The following is a 14023-nucleotide window of genomic DNA, read 5'->3' as shown; positions in this document are numbered from 1 at the left end:
CTAATTATAATAAGTCGTTTTACGTATGGTCTTATTTTAGATCCCATATTTTTCAGTTTTTCTGTCTTTTTGTTTTGAAAAAATTGTATCCGGGAGATTGGAATGTTTGGCTCCGACAATTCTTCTACCTGAAACTATTTTGACGCTCATGGTTTAAAAAGAACCTGTCATTTTTTAAAGTATGTAACATGGACTCAAGATCAACTAGATTGTGTTTTACTTTTCGAATTGTTTTGTGTGTGTTTGTGTGTGTTTGTGTGTTTTTTTATATTCAACATTAAAGACCAAATCATGTTTGATTGCAGCTGAAAGTAGTTGACAATTGTTTTGGACTTGATGCGGTTTCCTCAGTTTTTGTTTGTAACCTTGATTTGTCTTCTTGATCGATTTATGAGATTTGAACATCAGTAAACTACTGTTTCTTAATCTTACAGCAGACTCGGTCAATTCGACGAGACGTCAACGACGGCAATGATGTAATAATGTTCATCATCAAAATATCGCTATTTTAAAATAAAACAAATAAAAAAATATGGAATAAGTTGTTCATATTTTAAACCGATGCTGTATAATCTTGTTGATCTTTCCAATTCAAGACCGAGTATATATATGAATCATTATCTGATCAGAAAATGTTTAATTCTTATGATTAATGTTGTTTAAAAGTTATAAAAAATAATTCGTATTTTATATAACAACTACTTTCCTTTTTCAAAATGTTTTGTACTATGCGAGTCACGTGCATGCGGTACTCAAATTATATTATTTAACTATAATGAAGTCAAGCTACCGCTAATTTCCCATTAGAACAGTAAAATTTATTAAATAATTAAATAAAATAAGCTCGTCAATTTATTACCGTATTTAGAGGCTGGACTTGCATTCAATATCCCTCAAACTGACATATTGATTATAGTTGCACGTGGTACAAGAATATTATCATCTGATGGATCAAATCTGCGTCACCTGGCCGTTTCATTTGACAAGAGCAGACGACAGGTTTCGACAGAAGAATTTGAAATTTAATATACAAGGTATATTTGAATGGCAATATTCAATGAAACATTATTTTCATCTGACTTGTAAAAACGTACGGTATATGGATTAACAATATTTCGTTTACCTTTGCATAGGTAAATAATATTTCATGGGAATGGTGTATGCTGGAAGGATATATCTTAAAGTATAGTTTTTTAAATGGATTTTAACAATGTAATAGTGCAATATAATCATGCCAGGGTGACAGACAGACGGCAGGTGGACATTTACACCTGAATATGTCACTACTTCGGACATTTCTATTCCTGACAATTTCCGGAAGTCCTTTGATTACAGGTAGGTTTTCTTTTTAATGAAAACAAACACAAAAGAAATATTAATCTTTTATGATGCTCTGGTAATGTGCATGTATAATGAAACGATTTTATTTATAAATGATATGTAAATAAACAACTTGTTTTACATAACTGTATTGGCTCATCACACAGAACAACAACTTGAACAAGGATAAGATTGTATTTACTTAATATATTTCTAGAATTATTCTTGATTTTATTCTGTTCAAACAAATTCTGATAAATTTGTCCGTATTGCTACTTGATCACTTTTTGAGGACTTTTAGAATGTTTTACCTGTTCAGACAAAATTAACACCTGTAATTGTGTTTTAACCTGCAGTTAGTTTTTGTTATAATCATGGGATCAAATTCATAATCACGAAAACATTTTGTAATAGGCTGTAATTTTCATACCTAATAACTACATTCCTTATTGTATGAGATCAAGTCAAACGGAAACGGATTCATACAATTTTTTGAATGAACTATTTTATCTTATAATTTTAAACATTATTTTTGAAAAGGCAAAATGCAAGATTGGTTTAGATAAGACAAAATAAACGTATGCACTTGTATCTGCTCTTAACTGTTGAAAATTCTACCAAAATCTTCTTCAAACTAGTTATAATCATATAAAGAGCATGTTTAATATTAAGTTGTCAGTTACCCAAATAATTTTATAAAGAAGTTTTTAAATTAGTTCAGGAAACAAATATAAAATATTAAAGGAATTTGCATGCTGTTTTGTTTTTAATCATATTTGTAGTACCCCTTTTTTAACTGATGCTCGGTTTTAAGAATGTACTAAACTATTTGAATGTAGGCATCAAAGCAAAACATATTTTAATGTTTGATATATAAGAAAAATAAAACTCAAATTCAAAGGTGATTGAAGTATAAAAAGTATTTAGATATCAATGATATGATTGAATTAATGAAATTTAAATAAAACATGTGAAAAGGCATTAACATTAAAAAGTAATAAAATAATAAAAATAAAACCTCCATCCTCTGACTTACAATTGATTATTTAACATATGAATTCTACACAAAAAAATCAAGGATCAATTTACTTAACTGAACTATCTGATTCACAAATTATTCTATATTGAAACCGAGCTACACTATAACAGTTAAATTATAATGTGAAATCCAATCCGTAATGTTATACTGCATATTTTAATGAATTGACATTTTTTAGCGCAAAGAATGACATATGGTATAGGTAAATAAATTAATGAAACCGATTTTAATGCGCATGACAAATCTTTTTTGGATTTTCTTTCATCGGATACGTGTGAGAAGCCAAGTATATAAATCGTTTATTAATATTTAAAATCAAAATGAGTCTAACCCCGCCAAATTTCCAAATGACGAGCATGTAATTCAGTGGTTGTCGTTTGTCGATGTGTATCATCTTTTATAAAAATAAGAAGATGTGATATGATTGCCAATGAGACAACTCTCCCCAAGGGACCCAATGATATAGAAGATAACAAATATAGGTCACCGTACGGCCTTCAACAATGAGCAAACCCCATACCGCATAGTCAGGTATGAAAGGCCTCGAAATGACAAACGTAAAACAATTTAAACGAGAAAAACTAACGGCCTGATTTATGTACAAAGCAATGAACAAAAAACAAATATGATATACAGCAACAAACGACAACCACTAAATTACAGGCTCCTGACTTGGGTCAGGCACATACATAATGTGGTGGACTTAACCTTAACCTGGTACAGTGGTGTAACAGTACGTTTGTTGTTTTGTATATGGTTTTCTCGTTTGAATTGTTTTTACTTTGTTTGATGCGCCTGAAAATCCAATATAATGGGCCTTCCGAACATGAGATTTTGACAAAAATTGCTCGATGAAGGTTATTAGGCCATATGGACCGGAACCGGTTAAATGCATGTTTTTGCCGACCGTATTCTTTAGCAAACAAAATCTTCACAAATCTTAAATCACACAAGATACTAGTAATATTTCAAATAAAATGAATTTTGTGGATCAACAACAGAAGCATGATAAAATAACCAGCTTACCAAACACACTCAAGTTGAACTGTGAGCTAATACTCACAGATAATACCCCTGCTGTAAATATTCGGTTAACTAGTAGTTGATGCGTAATGGATGTGGAGACGCATCACACGGTAAAGCATGCTCACATGGTTCTTGATTCCAATTTTAAGAAATCCGTGATTTTCATTTCATGAGAAAAATGCAAAGAACATTTATTTTCATGGGACGGACAGACGGACTCAAGCACAGATGGATGGAAGGACGGACGAACATACGTAAACGTCTAGAGATAACTATACGAACCCAAGCTTTTTATCGACCCGAATCTTAAAAATAAGACTCATATTATATATGATATACTTCAGTGTTCCTGTTGTTCCTTTGTTTTCCTCTTATAGTTGATGTGTTTCCCTCGGTTTTAGTTTGTAACCCTGATTTGTTTTCTCTCAATCGATTTATGACTTTTGAACACCGGTATACTACTGTTGCCTTTATATATATCTTTATTCTCAAAAAACCAATGCATAACATCGGTACAGAGATACAATAACATTTGAAAAAAAAAAACACAAAATTTACAATATATATTCAAACCCAGGTGGTAAATTAGAATGCTTTTATAATAAATATATGTTTAAAATTGTAACACAAGTTGTGATCATGAGGCGAACAAGAACACACGACAACACAGACCGAAGACAACTCTGTCCAAGATAACATCAATCCCATTTAAACGACTTAATTAGTCTGGAATTCATATTTTACAACAAATAAATACCGAATCAAACTGCACGCCCATAAGTATAGCATTTACAGTTCACCGTTATTTATACAAAAGAACTTAAATTTGGCTTCAAGGTTGGATAATCATATTTCATTTTCATTTAAAAATGTGTTGTATGTTTCTAAATGATACTATAAAAGCATCTGAACATCAAAAATAATTGTTCGGATACTATTTTTTTCGGTGTATAGAATAAAGGTATGAGTAAGTTAAACTTGCATGAATTTCTCATCAACCAACATAAAACTTGTAAATCGAAAATTTATCTTTCTTTTCAGTTTTTAAGTTATTCAAATGTTAAGCAAACAGATAATTTAAATAACCTTTAATATGTGGGCTTATATTTTAATAAAAATCTCCTGCTGGCAATACCACTCGTAGTAAAGAATACATTCAATTCTCAACTACATTTTTACCGTCCTCATGACGGGAGAAAGTCGACCTCTTTGAAATAACCATTGTTGATGATACAATGGAACTGTAATTTAACAAATCGATAGCCTTAGAATGTTTAAAATATATTGTACCTGTCTTATACATTTTTTAGCATTTCTTTAGAAAGCATAGAAAATATTTCAATAACAATGATAGAAAGTTTTTGCCATTTCGTCAAAACATGTATGACATAATTTTGACTTTGTGACAAAAAATGGTTGTAAGATGAATGAAAATTCACAAATACGGCATATTAAATCGGATGCATGTAATTTACATGACTTAGAAATTCAAAAGATAATCAAAAGGAAATATTCTGAATTGTTGCGTTTGATTCGTAATTCTGGATTTATTTCATCAGGAACGCCTAGAGCTTTAAGTTTGGACAGCCATAGACGGAGAATTTAATGAATGGGAACCAAAGTAAACATCCTACCCTTTCCTGAAAAAAATACAAAACTAATAAATTGAAAATTAATCATCAAATTTAACGTAATAAAACAAGATTTATGTAAACAAGAATGCGTGTTTTATCGTCCCTCTCCGCGTTCCCTTTTCAAATCTTATAATATCAAGCAACGTATTGGATATATTTAGACATATAAAGAGCATGTATCAAACGAATGTTTTATTTAATATCTCGATTGAATGGTTAACGAATGGTTCATAAAGAGGAAGAAATAACCGTCCTTACTTATCTTAGCTAGATAAAAGGATATATATATATACATATCTTGAAACTAGGTACAAAAAAATGAGGAGAGAAGACACACTTGGTACGATAAAAAAAATGGCCAGGTATCACAAAGATCATCTATGCCTAGGGGTAGAAAGACACTTGTGTTTTGTATGTTTTTTACCCAGTTGGTGTTAAAATCATCGATGATATAAGGCTTATAATTTAGCACGCCAGGTACACGTTTTGTCTAAACAATACTCATCAAAACAGTTGGAATACAATATCGAGTCTTTAGTTTTCAATATTGTGTTTTGTTTACTATTGTTAGTCTTTAGTTTTCTATATTGTGTTTTGTTTACTATTGTTTGTCTCTTTGTTGTTTGTCGTTTTTTGCTATGTTTTTGTCAGTCTGAAACGTTTTTTTTTTAGTAGCTTCTAAATATCTCATTATTGTCCCCTGCCACATTGCGGTTTGTGGGACAAAGAAATACCGGAAGTCCGTCCGTCCAATGTTTTAAGCACTCACACGTGTTTAATTTCTTTCCTGATTTCTATGAAATTTATTTCGTATTTTATATCAGCAACTTCAAGGACGATTTCGAGAATCAGTGCCGATTCTATTATAAAGCAGTATGGAAATATGAATTATATGAAAACTTGCATTATAAGCGCTGGCAAACCTACATTTCTTGTAGGATTGTTAGGACATGTGTATCAATCGTTGATATTAGAAACGAGTTGTAAATTCAACACTGATCAATTATATTTACAGGATTAATGTCCCTATAAGAAATAGCATTGTAAGCGCTCTAAATCCTACAATTCGTTACAGATTTGTATGAAAAAATTTTAAAGAACCCCAAAATAAATATATTGGAGTTATTATCCTTGGACAGGTAAAATATTTGCATCGGCGAGAGACATTGGGACGCTTAAATATTGATCTATATTACGTTTTATTATCACATATGTATGAGAATTACTTGGTAAGTAATGCCTCGTTCACACGTACATTTAATTCGAGTTGAATTCGAATCGAATGCGAATCGAATTCGCTAATCGCGTTCACACACTCTTCTTTTTTTAATTCGAATCGAATTTGAATTGGCTAATTTACATTATCCAATTCGCATTAGAACTACGTTTTCGTTGATGCGAATTAGTTAATTCGCTTCAATTCGAATTAAACTGTGGTGTGCTCACTTTCTAAATTGTAATTCTAATTACTTGAACAAGTGCTTGGACGGACAAATTAAAAGAATATTATCATTATTTTTTTATTCTTTAAAATTAAAAACTAACACTAATAATTCGTGTCCGCAAAAATATCATAGGCGAAAACAATAATGATGTCATTGTGGTCATGACGTCATATTCATATTGACGTCATATTCATTTTGACGTCATATGCGTATATGCCGACAAGTCCAACATGTCCGACAATAATTTACAAAGGGCTAACACTTGGTCGTTAATGGTCTGTCTAATCGAGTGTTGGGCGGATGATGCTATTGAGTCCGAGTTATCTTGGACTCACAGAAACTGGCACGTTTACGAGAAAACAAAATCGTATAAAATGAAGGAGCATGGATATGTAAGAAAACAGGGAAAAAATGTTCTTGGAAAAAATAGGAAAACCCTAGCCCTGTTATTGAAATGAGAAGGAAAAATGATTCCGATAAATGCCATATCAGATCAAGAGAGTAAGTTTGGAGATGTTATTGGCTCTAAAATGGTTGTTTTGGTTTAAATTACATGCATAATTAATGAATAGACTTTTTTCATATTACCGACTTTTGATTCCAGAGTTTATATTTTTTTCGACAGGTTACCTTCTCTGTGGTTGGACATCCTGGTACTCGGTCAAGTAAGAGCAACTTAAAGAAGTAAAATAAACTTACAATCGGTACAATTTAGGGGGGAAATTTAATGTTTGATATTTTCTATACACGACAAAATCATCGGAAAACAGTAAAATTTTCCCCGAAATATACACTGATTACATGTTTGATTTTACTTCATTTGGTTGATCTTAGAGGGAAATCTAGTGACAAAATATTACCTCCCCTGTAAATATTGAAAACTAGATCTTCTCAATGTTTGTCCCATTTTAGCAAGGAAGCTATCAATTATGGATTCACGAGAAAACGTTCTGGTAAATAGTAAAAATTGAAAGAAATTGAAATAAAAACAAAACTTCCACTCAATGTTATCATTTTCCTCTGTAAGTAGCAAACGACGAGTACAGCAGGCTATAGATGCTTTGAGTACAATTGGTTTAAAATGTTGCTATGCGAATAAATGCCTGGAGTACCAACTTCAATTTATTTTTCTACTGGCTGTATACCTTTCTGGAACATGCTAATTATCCGAATAAATATATATATATATAGCTAGATCAGAGAAAGTCAGGGAAAAAATTCCAAATGAATCGATTGATATGCAGCAAAGATTGGCACTTTTGAAATTAAGTTACTAAGCAAATTCAAACGGACCTTATCTCGATGTAAACATTGAATGTGAATAGATCGAGAAGACCGCAAATACATGTACAAAAATCAGGACGACTTTTTCTTAAAATTGTATAAAAAATAGTAGAAAGATACCTACTTTATAAAAATAGTTATCTTTAATTTCTTAACCTGCACAGACAGACTTTTAAATTTTTATATTCACAAAAAGACAATATTTCTCTATTGAATGTACATGTGACAAGAGCAGACCGGTGTGCTCGATAACTTAGGTGTGAAAAAAAAAAGTATACTTTGGGAACTTGTAACATGCTAAGGACTTTGTGGAACACTCCGAAAATTGGTGACCCGAAAGATCTTTAGACTTTGTATGTTCATGATTTTTTCCAATTTTTTTGATCAATATGCAGCAAAGATTGGCATTTTTTAAATTTCAGTTTCACAAGCTTCTAATGCAATTATCTCGATAAATACTGAACATAAAACCTCGTGTATTTGCATGTATATTTCTAATAACACAGTTTAACAATTAATTTATTTAAAATGAACAATTATTATTTGGAAATAACTTTTGATCAGTATCGTCACCGGCATTATTTTATTATTGACTTTCTCGACTCTATCATAAGAAGAGTCAATCTTCTTTTGTTTTCGTTCACTGGATATGCCACTGCTCTTACGTGACTGAGTACTAAGATGTCCTACCACAGATTAGGTTACCTGTCAAAAAATTATATAATCCGGAGTCAAAAGTCGGTAATATGAAAAAAGTCTATTAATAATCGAATTCAAAGTAAAGAGGGGCCTGATGGGGGGGGGGGGGGGAGGGGGTCTCATCACGATTCACGAGTTGATTTTTTTGTCAATCACGATTCACAGAAAATAAATTTCCATGATCACGGATCACGAAAATATAAATAAAAAATAAATCTGTAGAAAAACGGATCACGATAGCGAAAATGCGCCGATCATGAAGAACGAAAATAACCCATCAGGCCCCTCAGTAAACGTCGTTCGGACAGTAAAGTGAATTTGACGCGCAATTCGTATTAAAATTTACGTTCGGACGTAAAACGTTTCGAATGCGAATTAAAACTTTTTCGAATTAGTTAATGCGAATCGAGTTCGAATTAGGTGTGAACGCAGCATTATATTCACTCCGATATATACATCCAATACTATGACCGTCCATCATATTTTTTGACAGGTTGAACGTAGTCCAAAACCGGCTTATAGTATGTACATATTTCAGTAGGTGAAATGTGATACCTATTGTGTGTAATCAACATCTATTATCTAAAAACAAGGTTTTTGAAACTTTACGGACAGATTGTACACACGTTGAAGTTTGGGTTCACCTCGTTATTGACATTATTCATATATCTTCCCTTGTGTAATGTTGCTTAAGATATTGGAAATAAGACAACATTTTTTCTATGTTAAATGTAATTGCATTTATGGTACATTTACTATTCTCCAAAAAGACTATTTTCTATTTAAGTTGATCGATCATCATCTCAGTATGACCTCTTCTAATTTACCTTTTCTGACGACATCGTGCCACCAATATAGTCATACTTCTAAGTGAGAAAGGATTATATGGACGATCTATAATGCAATTCCTTCTTTGTGACGATTTATAAATTACAAATTACTCGTTCAAATAAAATGCTTTCAAGAAAATATATTCTCGTCAAATTTAGTCCTTTTTTTCTCCATAAATCTTTGAAGAGCACATTTTCAAGATAGAAGACAAGAAAAGAAAAGTGCTATGTGAAACATAGTTACTATTTTATTTGATTTAAAATGCAAATGAACAGAAATTTATAAATTGTGTGTTCTTCTCATTGGTACAGTATTTTAATACAATCAATGATCAAATCTTAAATTCATTCTTGTAAAATAGACCGACTTTTACTGAATGTAATACATTTTTATGTTTTGTCAATCCATCTTGCACATATCCATGGGGAGGGTGGTAAATTAAAACATTAACAAATGCAATTTCGTTAAGAAAACTCTAAAACATACACGAGATTTGAAAATCTGAACCAGAAATAATTAGACTTAAATACTTATTCTAGTTTAGTTTATTTTCAAATCGTTTAAAAAAATAAATATAAATATATAATCACAAATGTCATTTTAACAATAAATGCCAAATGGTAAAACTCTGCGGTTTCAGTTTTCAAAGTTTCTTCTCTATTACGAAATCGTATCTGAAATGACAGCAAGTCTTTTGCCTATGTATTATAAGTTGAACGCAAAATTCTATGCTAGAGCCAATTAGGGAAACTATGATTGTCAATTAAACATTAGAACAAAGGTATTACATATAATTGTTAATAACAATGTTCAGGAAGTTTTGGAAGGTATATTCATTTTTAGTTATAAATTTGTTCAATTTCCTGTGATCAACAGATTCAAATTACTCCGACCTTTATTAACCGTTTACATTTGTATTACTAGCTTTACTAAATAAGACCGGTTAGTTTTCAAAACATCAATTTTGAGAATTTTTAAAATGGTAATAAGGCTTTATTCAATTCTCAATCTCGAAGATACGATTATTACCTGTGTACATAGACATATTCTTGATTACCTTAAGTAACTCTTACTATCTGAGCTTACTATAGATGATTCAGTATTACGAACATTTGAAAGTCCCTACTATGTACTGGTTACCTAAATTGCACAAAAAAACATTTAAATTCCGTTTTATCTCCGCATCTAGTTCTACGACCAATCTATCGGTGCTTCTAACTACCTCCCTTACTACTACCAAAGAACTTATTATTAACTTTTGTAATAAAGCTTATGAAAATAATGGTATTAATTACTTTTGGAGTGTTAAAAATTCTTTAGAGGTTTTAGATAAAATACATGCTTTTGATGGTCCTTTTAATTCTGTTGACAGTTATGATTTTTCTACTCTCTATACTACACTTCCACACATTCTTATCAAGAAAAAGTTTTCAAATTTAATTAAATGGTCTTTTGAAAAATCTCATAACAAATTTATTTGCTGTAATTCGTTTAAAGCCTTTTTCTGTAACGAAAAAGGAAAGTATGCTAGATACACTTACTGGAAATGCGAAGATATGATTGAAGCTTTAAATTTTCTCCTGAACAACATATATGTACGTTTTGGCGATAAAGTGTATCGACAAGAAGTAGGTATTCCTATGGGCACTAACTGCACTGGTAAATTATTAAGTCAGGGATTTCGTTACCATAAACTACGTAAAACTTTTACTAAATTCTTTCATAGATACAAAGATTTGATTAGTAAATTTGGCTGTACCTGTAGAAAACTGATTAAAAACGGTATTTCACATCCTAAATTTTACGGTAATATTGTACTTAAAGCGCGGAAATCACTATGTGATCAGTGTAAACTCATCGAACCTTTAAACAAACTTATTAGTAAAGGTTATCTTACAATGTTGTAATTAGATCTTTGAATATAGTTTACATTGGCACTTATATCGATTTTGTCATCAGCAAATTAAAACATAACTAAATTTGTATTCTTTTCAAACGGGATGTATAAAGACACACCGACGTTCATTTTGATCTACATAAAGAGGTTAACTCCTAACTATCCTACTGCCTGTCGATACATTTATTTTTGGCATTGCACAAGTCATGTCTTCTTTGACTTTCCATGACGTTAAAATACTAAATCCCTGAGATGTGTTTTAGTTGATTTAAGTCTCTGATGCATGATTTTTTATTATTAATTGTTTTTTGGCTTTTAACTAGCTGTCAGTAACTGCGAGTACTCTCAAATCGTACTTTCATGTTTATTTGACTTGTTGATACTAATTGTAATGCTTTTTTGTTATTTAATGTTATTCAGGGTTATATCTGGTCTATATACCAGCTTTGATAAGTATTTTGTATTACTATAAATTTTCACTTCTTCGTACTATGAACATCAAAATTATTTATTTTGTAAAAATATTTCCTTTCTCTATTTGAACTGTACACGTATACATAACAGCAAAATTATTTTCATTTACCTGTGTTTAAAGTAATTGCAAGTGGCTGGTATTTTTGTTCAAGCATGTTGTTTTTCTTAAATTGTTTAACATTTCACAGCGGTATAACATGTTACTTTTATTATTCTTCCGTTAGTTTATTTATTTTGTATTTACATTGTATCATAGATCAAATTTATTTGTTCAGTGTATGTTCACTGGTGTTAATATGTCTTTTGATTGAGTAAAGCCATTTCAATTGATATTTTATAGTGTGTCTTTCTATGTTGTGATGTTACACTATAATTGATTCAGATAAGGTCGAAGGTTTGGTACCATTAAAACGTTTGAACCCGCTGCAATTGTTTGCACCTGTCCTAAGTCAGGAATCTGATGTTCAGTAGTTGTCGTTTGTTGATGTGGTTCATAAGTGTTTTTTATATAGATTAGACCGTTGGTTTTCCCGTTTGAATGGTTTTAAACTGGAAATTTTTGGGGCCATTTTATAGCTTGCTGTTCGGTGTGAGCCAAGGCTCCGTGTTGAAGACCGTACGTTGACCTATAATGGTTTACTTTTATAAATTTTGACTTGGTTGGAGAGTTGTCTCATTGGCACTCATACCACATGTTCTTATATCTATGTCTATTTTTCTTATTAATAACAAACTATTATGGAATTAAACTTTCTCAGTTTGACTAAACTGTTTACTAATGCAGATATAGGGAATACACCAATAGAACAGAAATCCAGTAGTCGGAAGATTCAATTAATGCTTCGCTCTTTTCAGAATTGTCGGACATATCATTACCATTGACGTTTGCAGGTGTCTGCATTAAATTGACATACTTTATTTTTTGTCATCGTGTTTTTAAAAATGAGCTGTTTATTTTTTATTCTCTTGTACAAGTTACGGACTTATTTACCTTAAGCAATGCTGTAATCAGAATGATTATTTGCCATCTATCCCTTTATATTCGATATTTTTTTTAGGAGGTATTAAGACACTATTTCTAATATCAATATTGATAATGACATAGATGCGGGGTCTTAATTGATTTAAAGGATTTTGTTGTATGTAGAACATGACATTATTTTAAGTTCGACATTCCAAAAGAAGCGAATCTTATATATCAATAAAAATAGTATTTGATTAAAGCACTGTTCAGTTAATCAATAATCATGCACATTTAAACAATCTGCTATAACCAAAACAAATCACATGATTGGTGCATGAGTCTATCATTAAATGCAGTTGTACATACGTGCACATCTTCAAAGTTGTCACAATTTTGATGTTGTATTGCAATTAAAGTTCCAGTACAAAAAGAAATTTAAAAATTAATTGATCAAATGTTAGACTCATTAAAAATCCATTAGCTATAAAATATATGTCAACTATTTAGAGCAAATAGAACACATTCAAAATTTGTATTTTTGTCATAAAAGCACATAGTTATGAAAAATTACATTGCACATCAAGCCTTTACAAATCTATAATGATGCACTGATTCGAAGGATCAAAGCACGGTAGAAAATTAACAATTGGTACAGTGTACATGCACATTTGTTATGAATTGACAACCCTTTACACAAGATAAATGTGGAAAAAAACGAAACCACACATGAATCTTTTTCCCTAAAGGATCAAAGCACAGTAATAAGTAGAAAAATACACCATCAATAAAAATCGTAATCAGTTTGATCGATCATCTTCAAGTAAACTTTGCTTTTTATCATTATATTTCAAATTTCACCCATGAGAATGTTTAATATAGCATTAAATAAACCTTCAAGAAGCTCATAATAATCAAAGCCTTTTACGTACTTAAGTTGTGAACAATTACTTTGATGAAATTGTCAAAGAACCCAACTAAGTTTTAAAATATATATATCACTATTACAAACATTTAATGGTCTTCAGTAAAAATTTGTGAATTGTCATTAGAAGCTCATAAAGATTTGAAGACGCATTATATTTTATATGTTGATGCTCGTAAATGTTTATTTTTTTCTAGCAAACTTTGGTTTTAAGCATACCCTATGAACGTACAATTTTGATGATATTTGTTTCGATTTTGACACATTGTTATGAAACATATATACAGGTCACATTCAATTTTATGTCTTGACATTGACAGTTATAGAGTTGTTCGTCAAGCAGGGTAATCGTGATCGCTAGATCACATAGTTCTAGTTTATCATATGATTCTCCTTGAACTTAGGTAACATTGTCCTTATGCAAAGTTAAACTGGACAATTTGGCTTTAAAATGTTTGATTTATTTTTAATTCTTACTTCCCGAGTAT

General features: G+C 30.9%; 1 protein-coding gene across 2 annotated transcripts in view; it reads left to right on the top strand.

Annotated features, from left to right (window-relative positions):
* The first annotated feature begins 965 nt into the window (after nucleotides 1-965).
* LOC127702109 (cell adhesion molecule DSCAM-like) overlaps nucleotides 966-14023 on the top strand; it is a 58213-nt gene continuing 45155 nt past the window's right edge. For both annotated transcript variants that reach the window (XM_052206165.1, XM_052206164.1), the window contains exon 1: nucleotides 966-1335. In XM_052206165.1, coding sequence (XP_052062125.1) covers nucleotides 1278-1335 — 58 coding nt within the window. In that variant the 5' untranslated portion in view covers nucleotides 966-1277. The remainder of the gene's footprint in view (nucleotides 1336-14023) is intronic.

Source organism: Mytilus californianus, unplaced genomic scaffold, assembly GCF_021869535.1.
Source record: "Mytilus californianus isolate M0D057914Y unplaced genomic scaffold, xbMytCali1.0.p SCAF_5, whole genome shotgun sequence".
NCBI classification, from domain to species: Eukaryota; Metazoa; Mollusca; class Bivalvia; order Mytilida; family Mytilidae; genus Mytilus; species Mytilus californianus.
The sequence above is the reverse complement of the archived record's forward strand: the minus strand, read 5'-3'. Positions and strand labels throughout refer to the sequence as shown.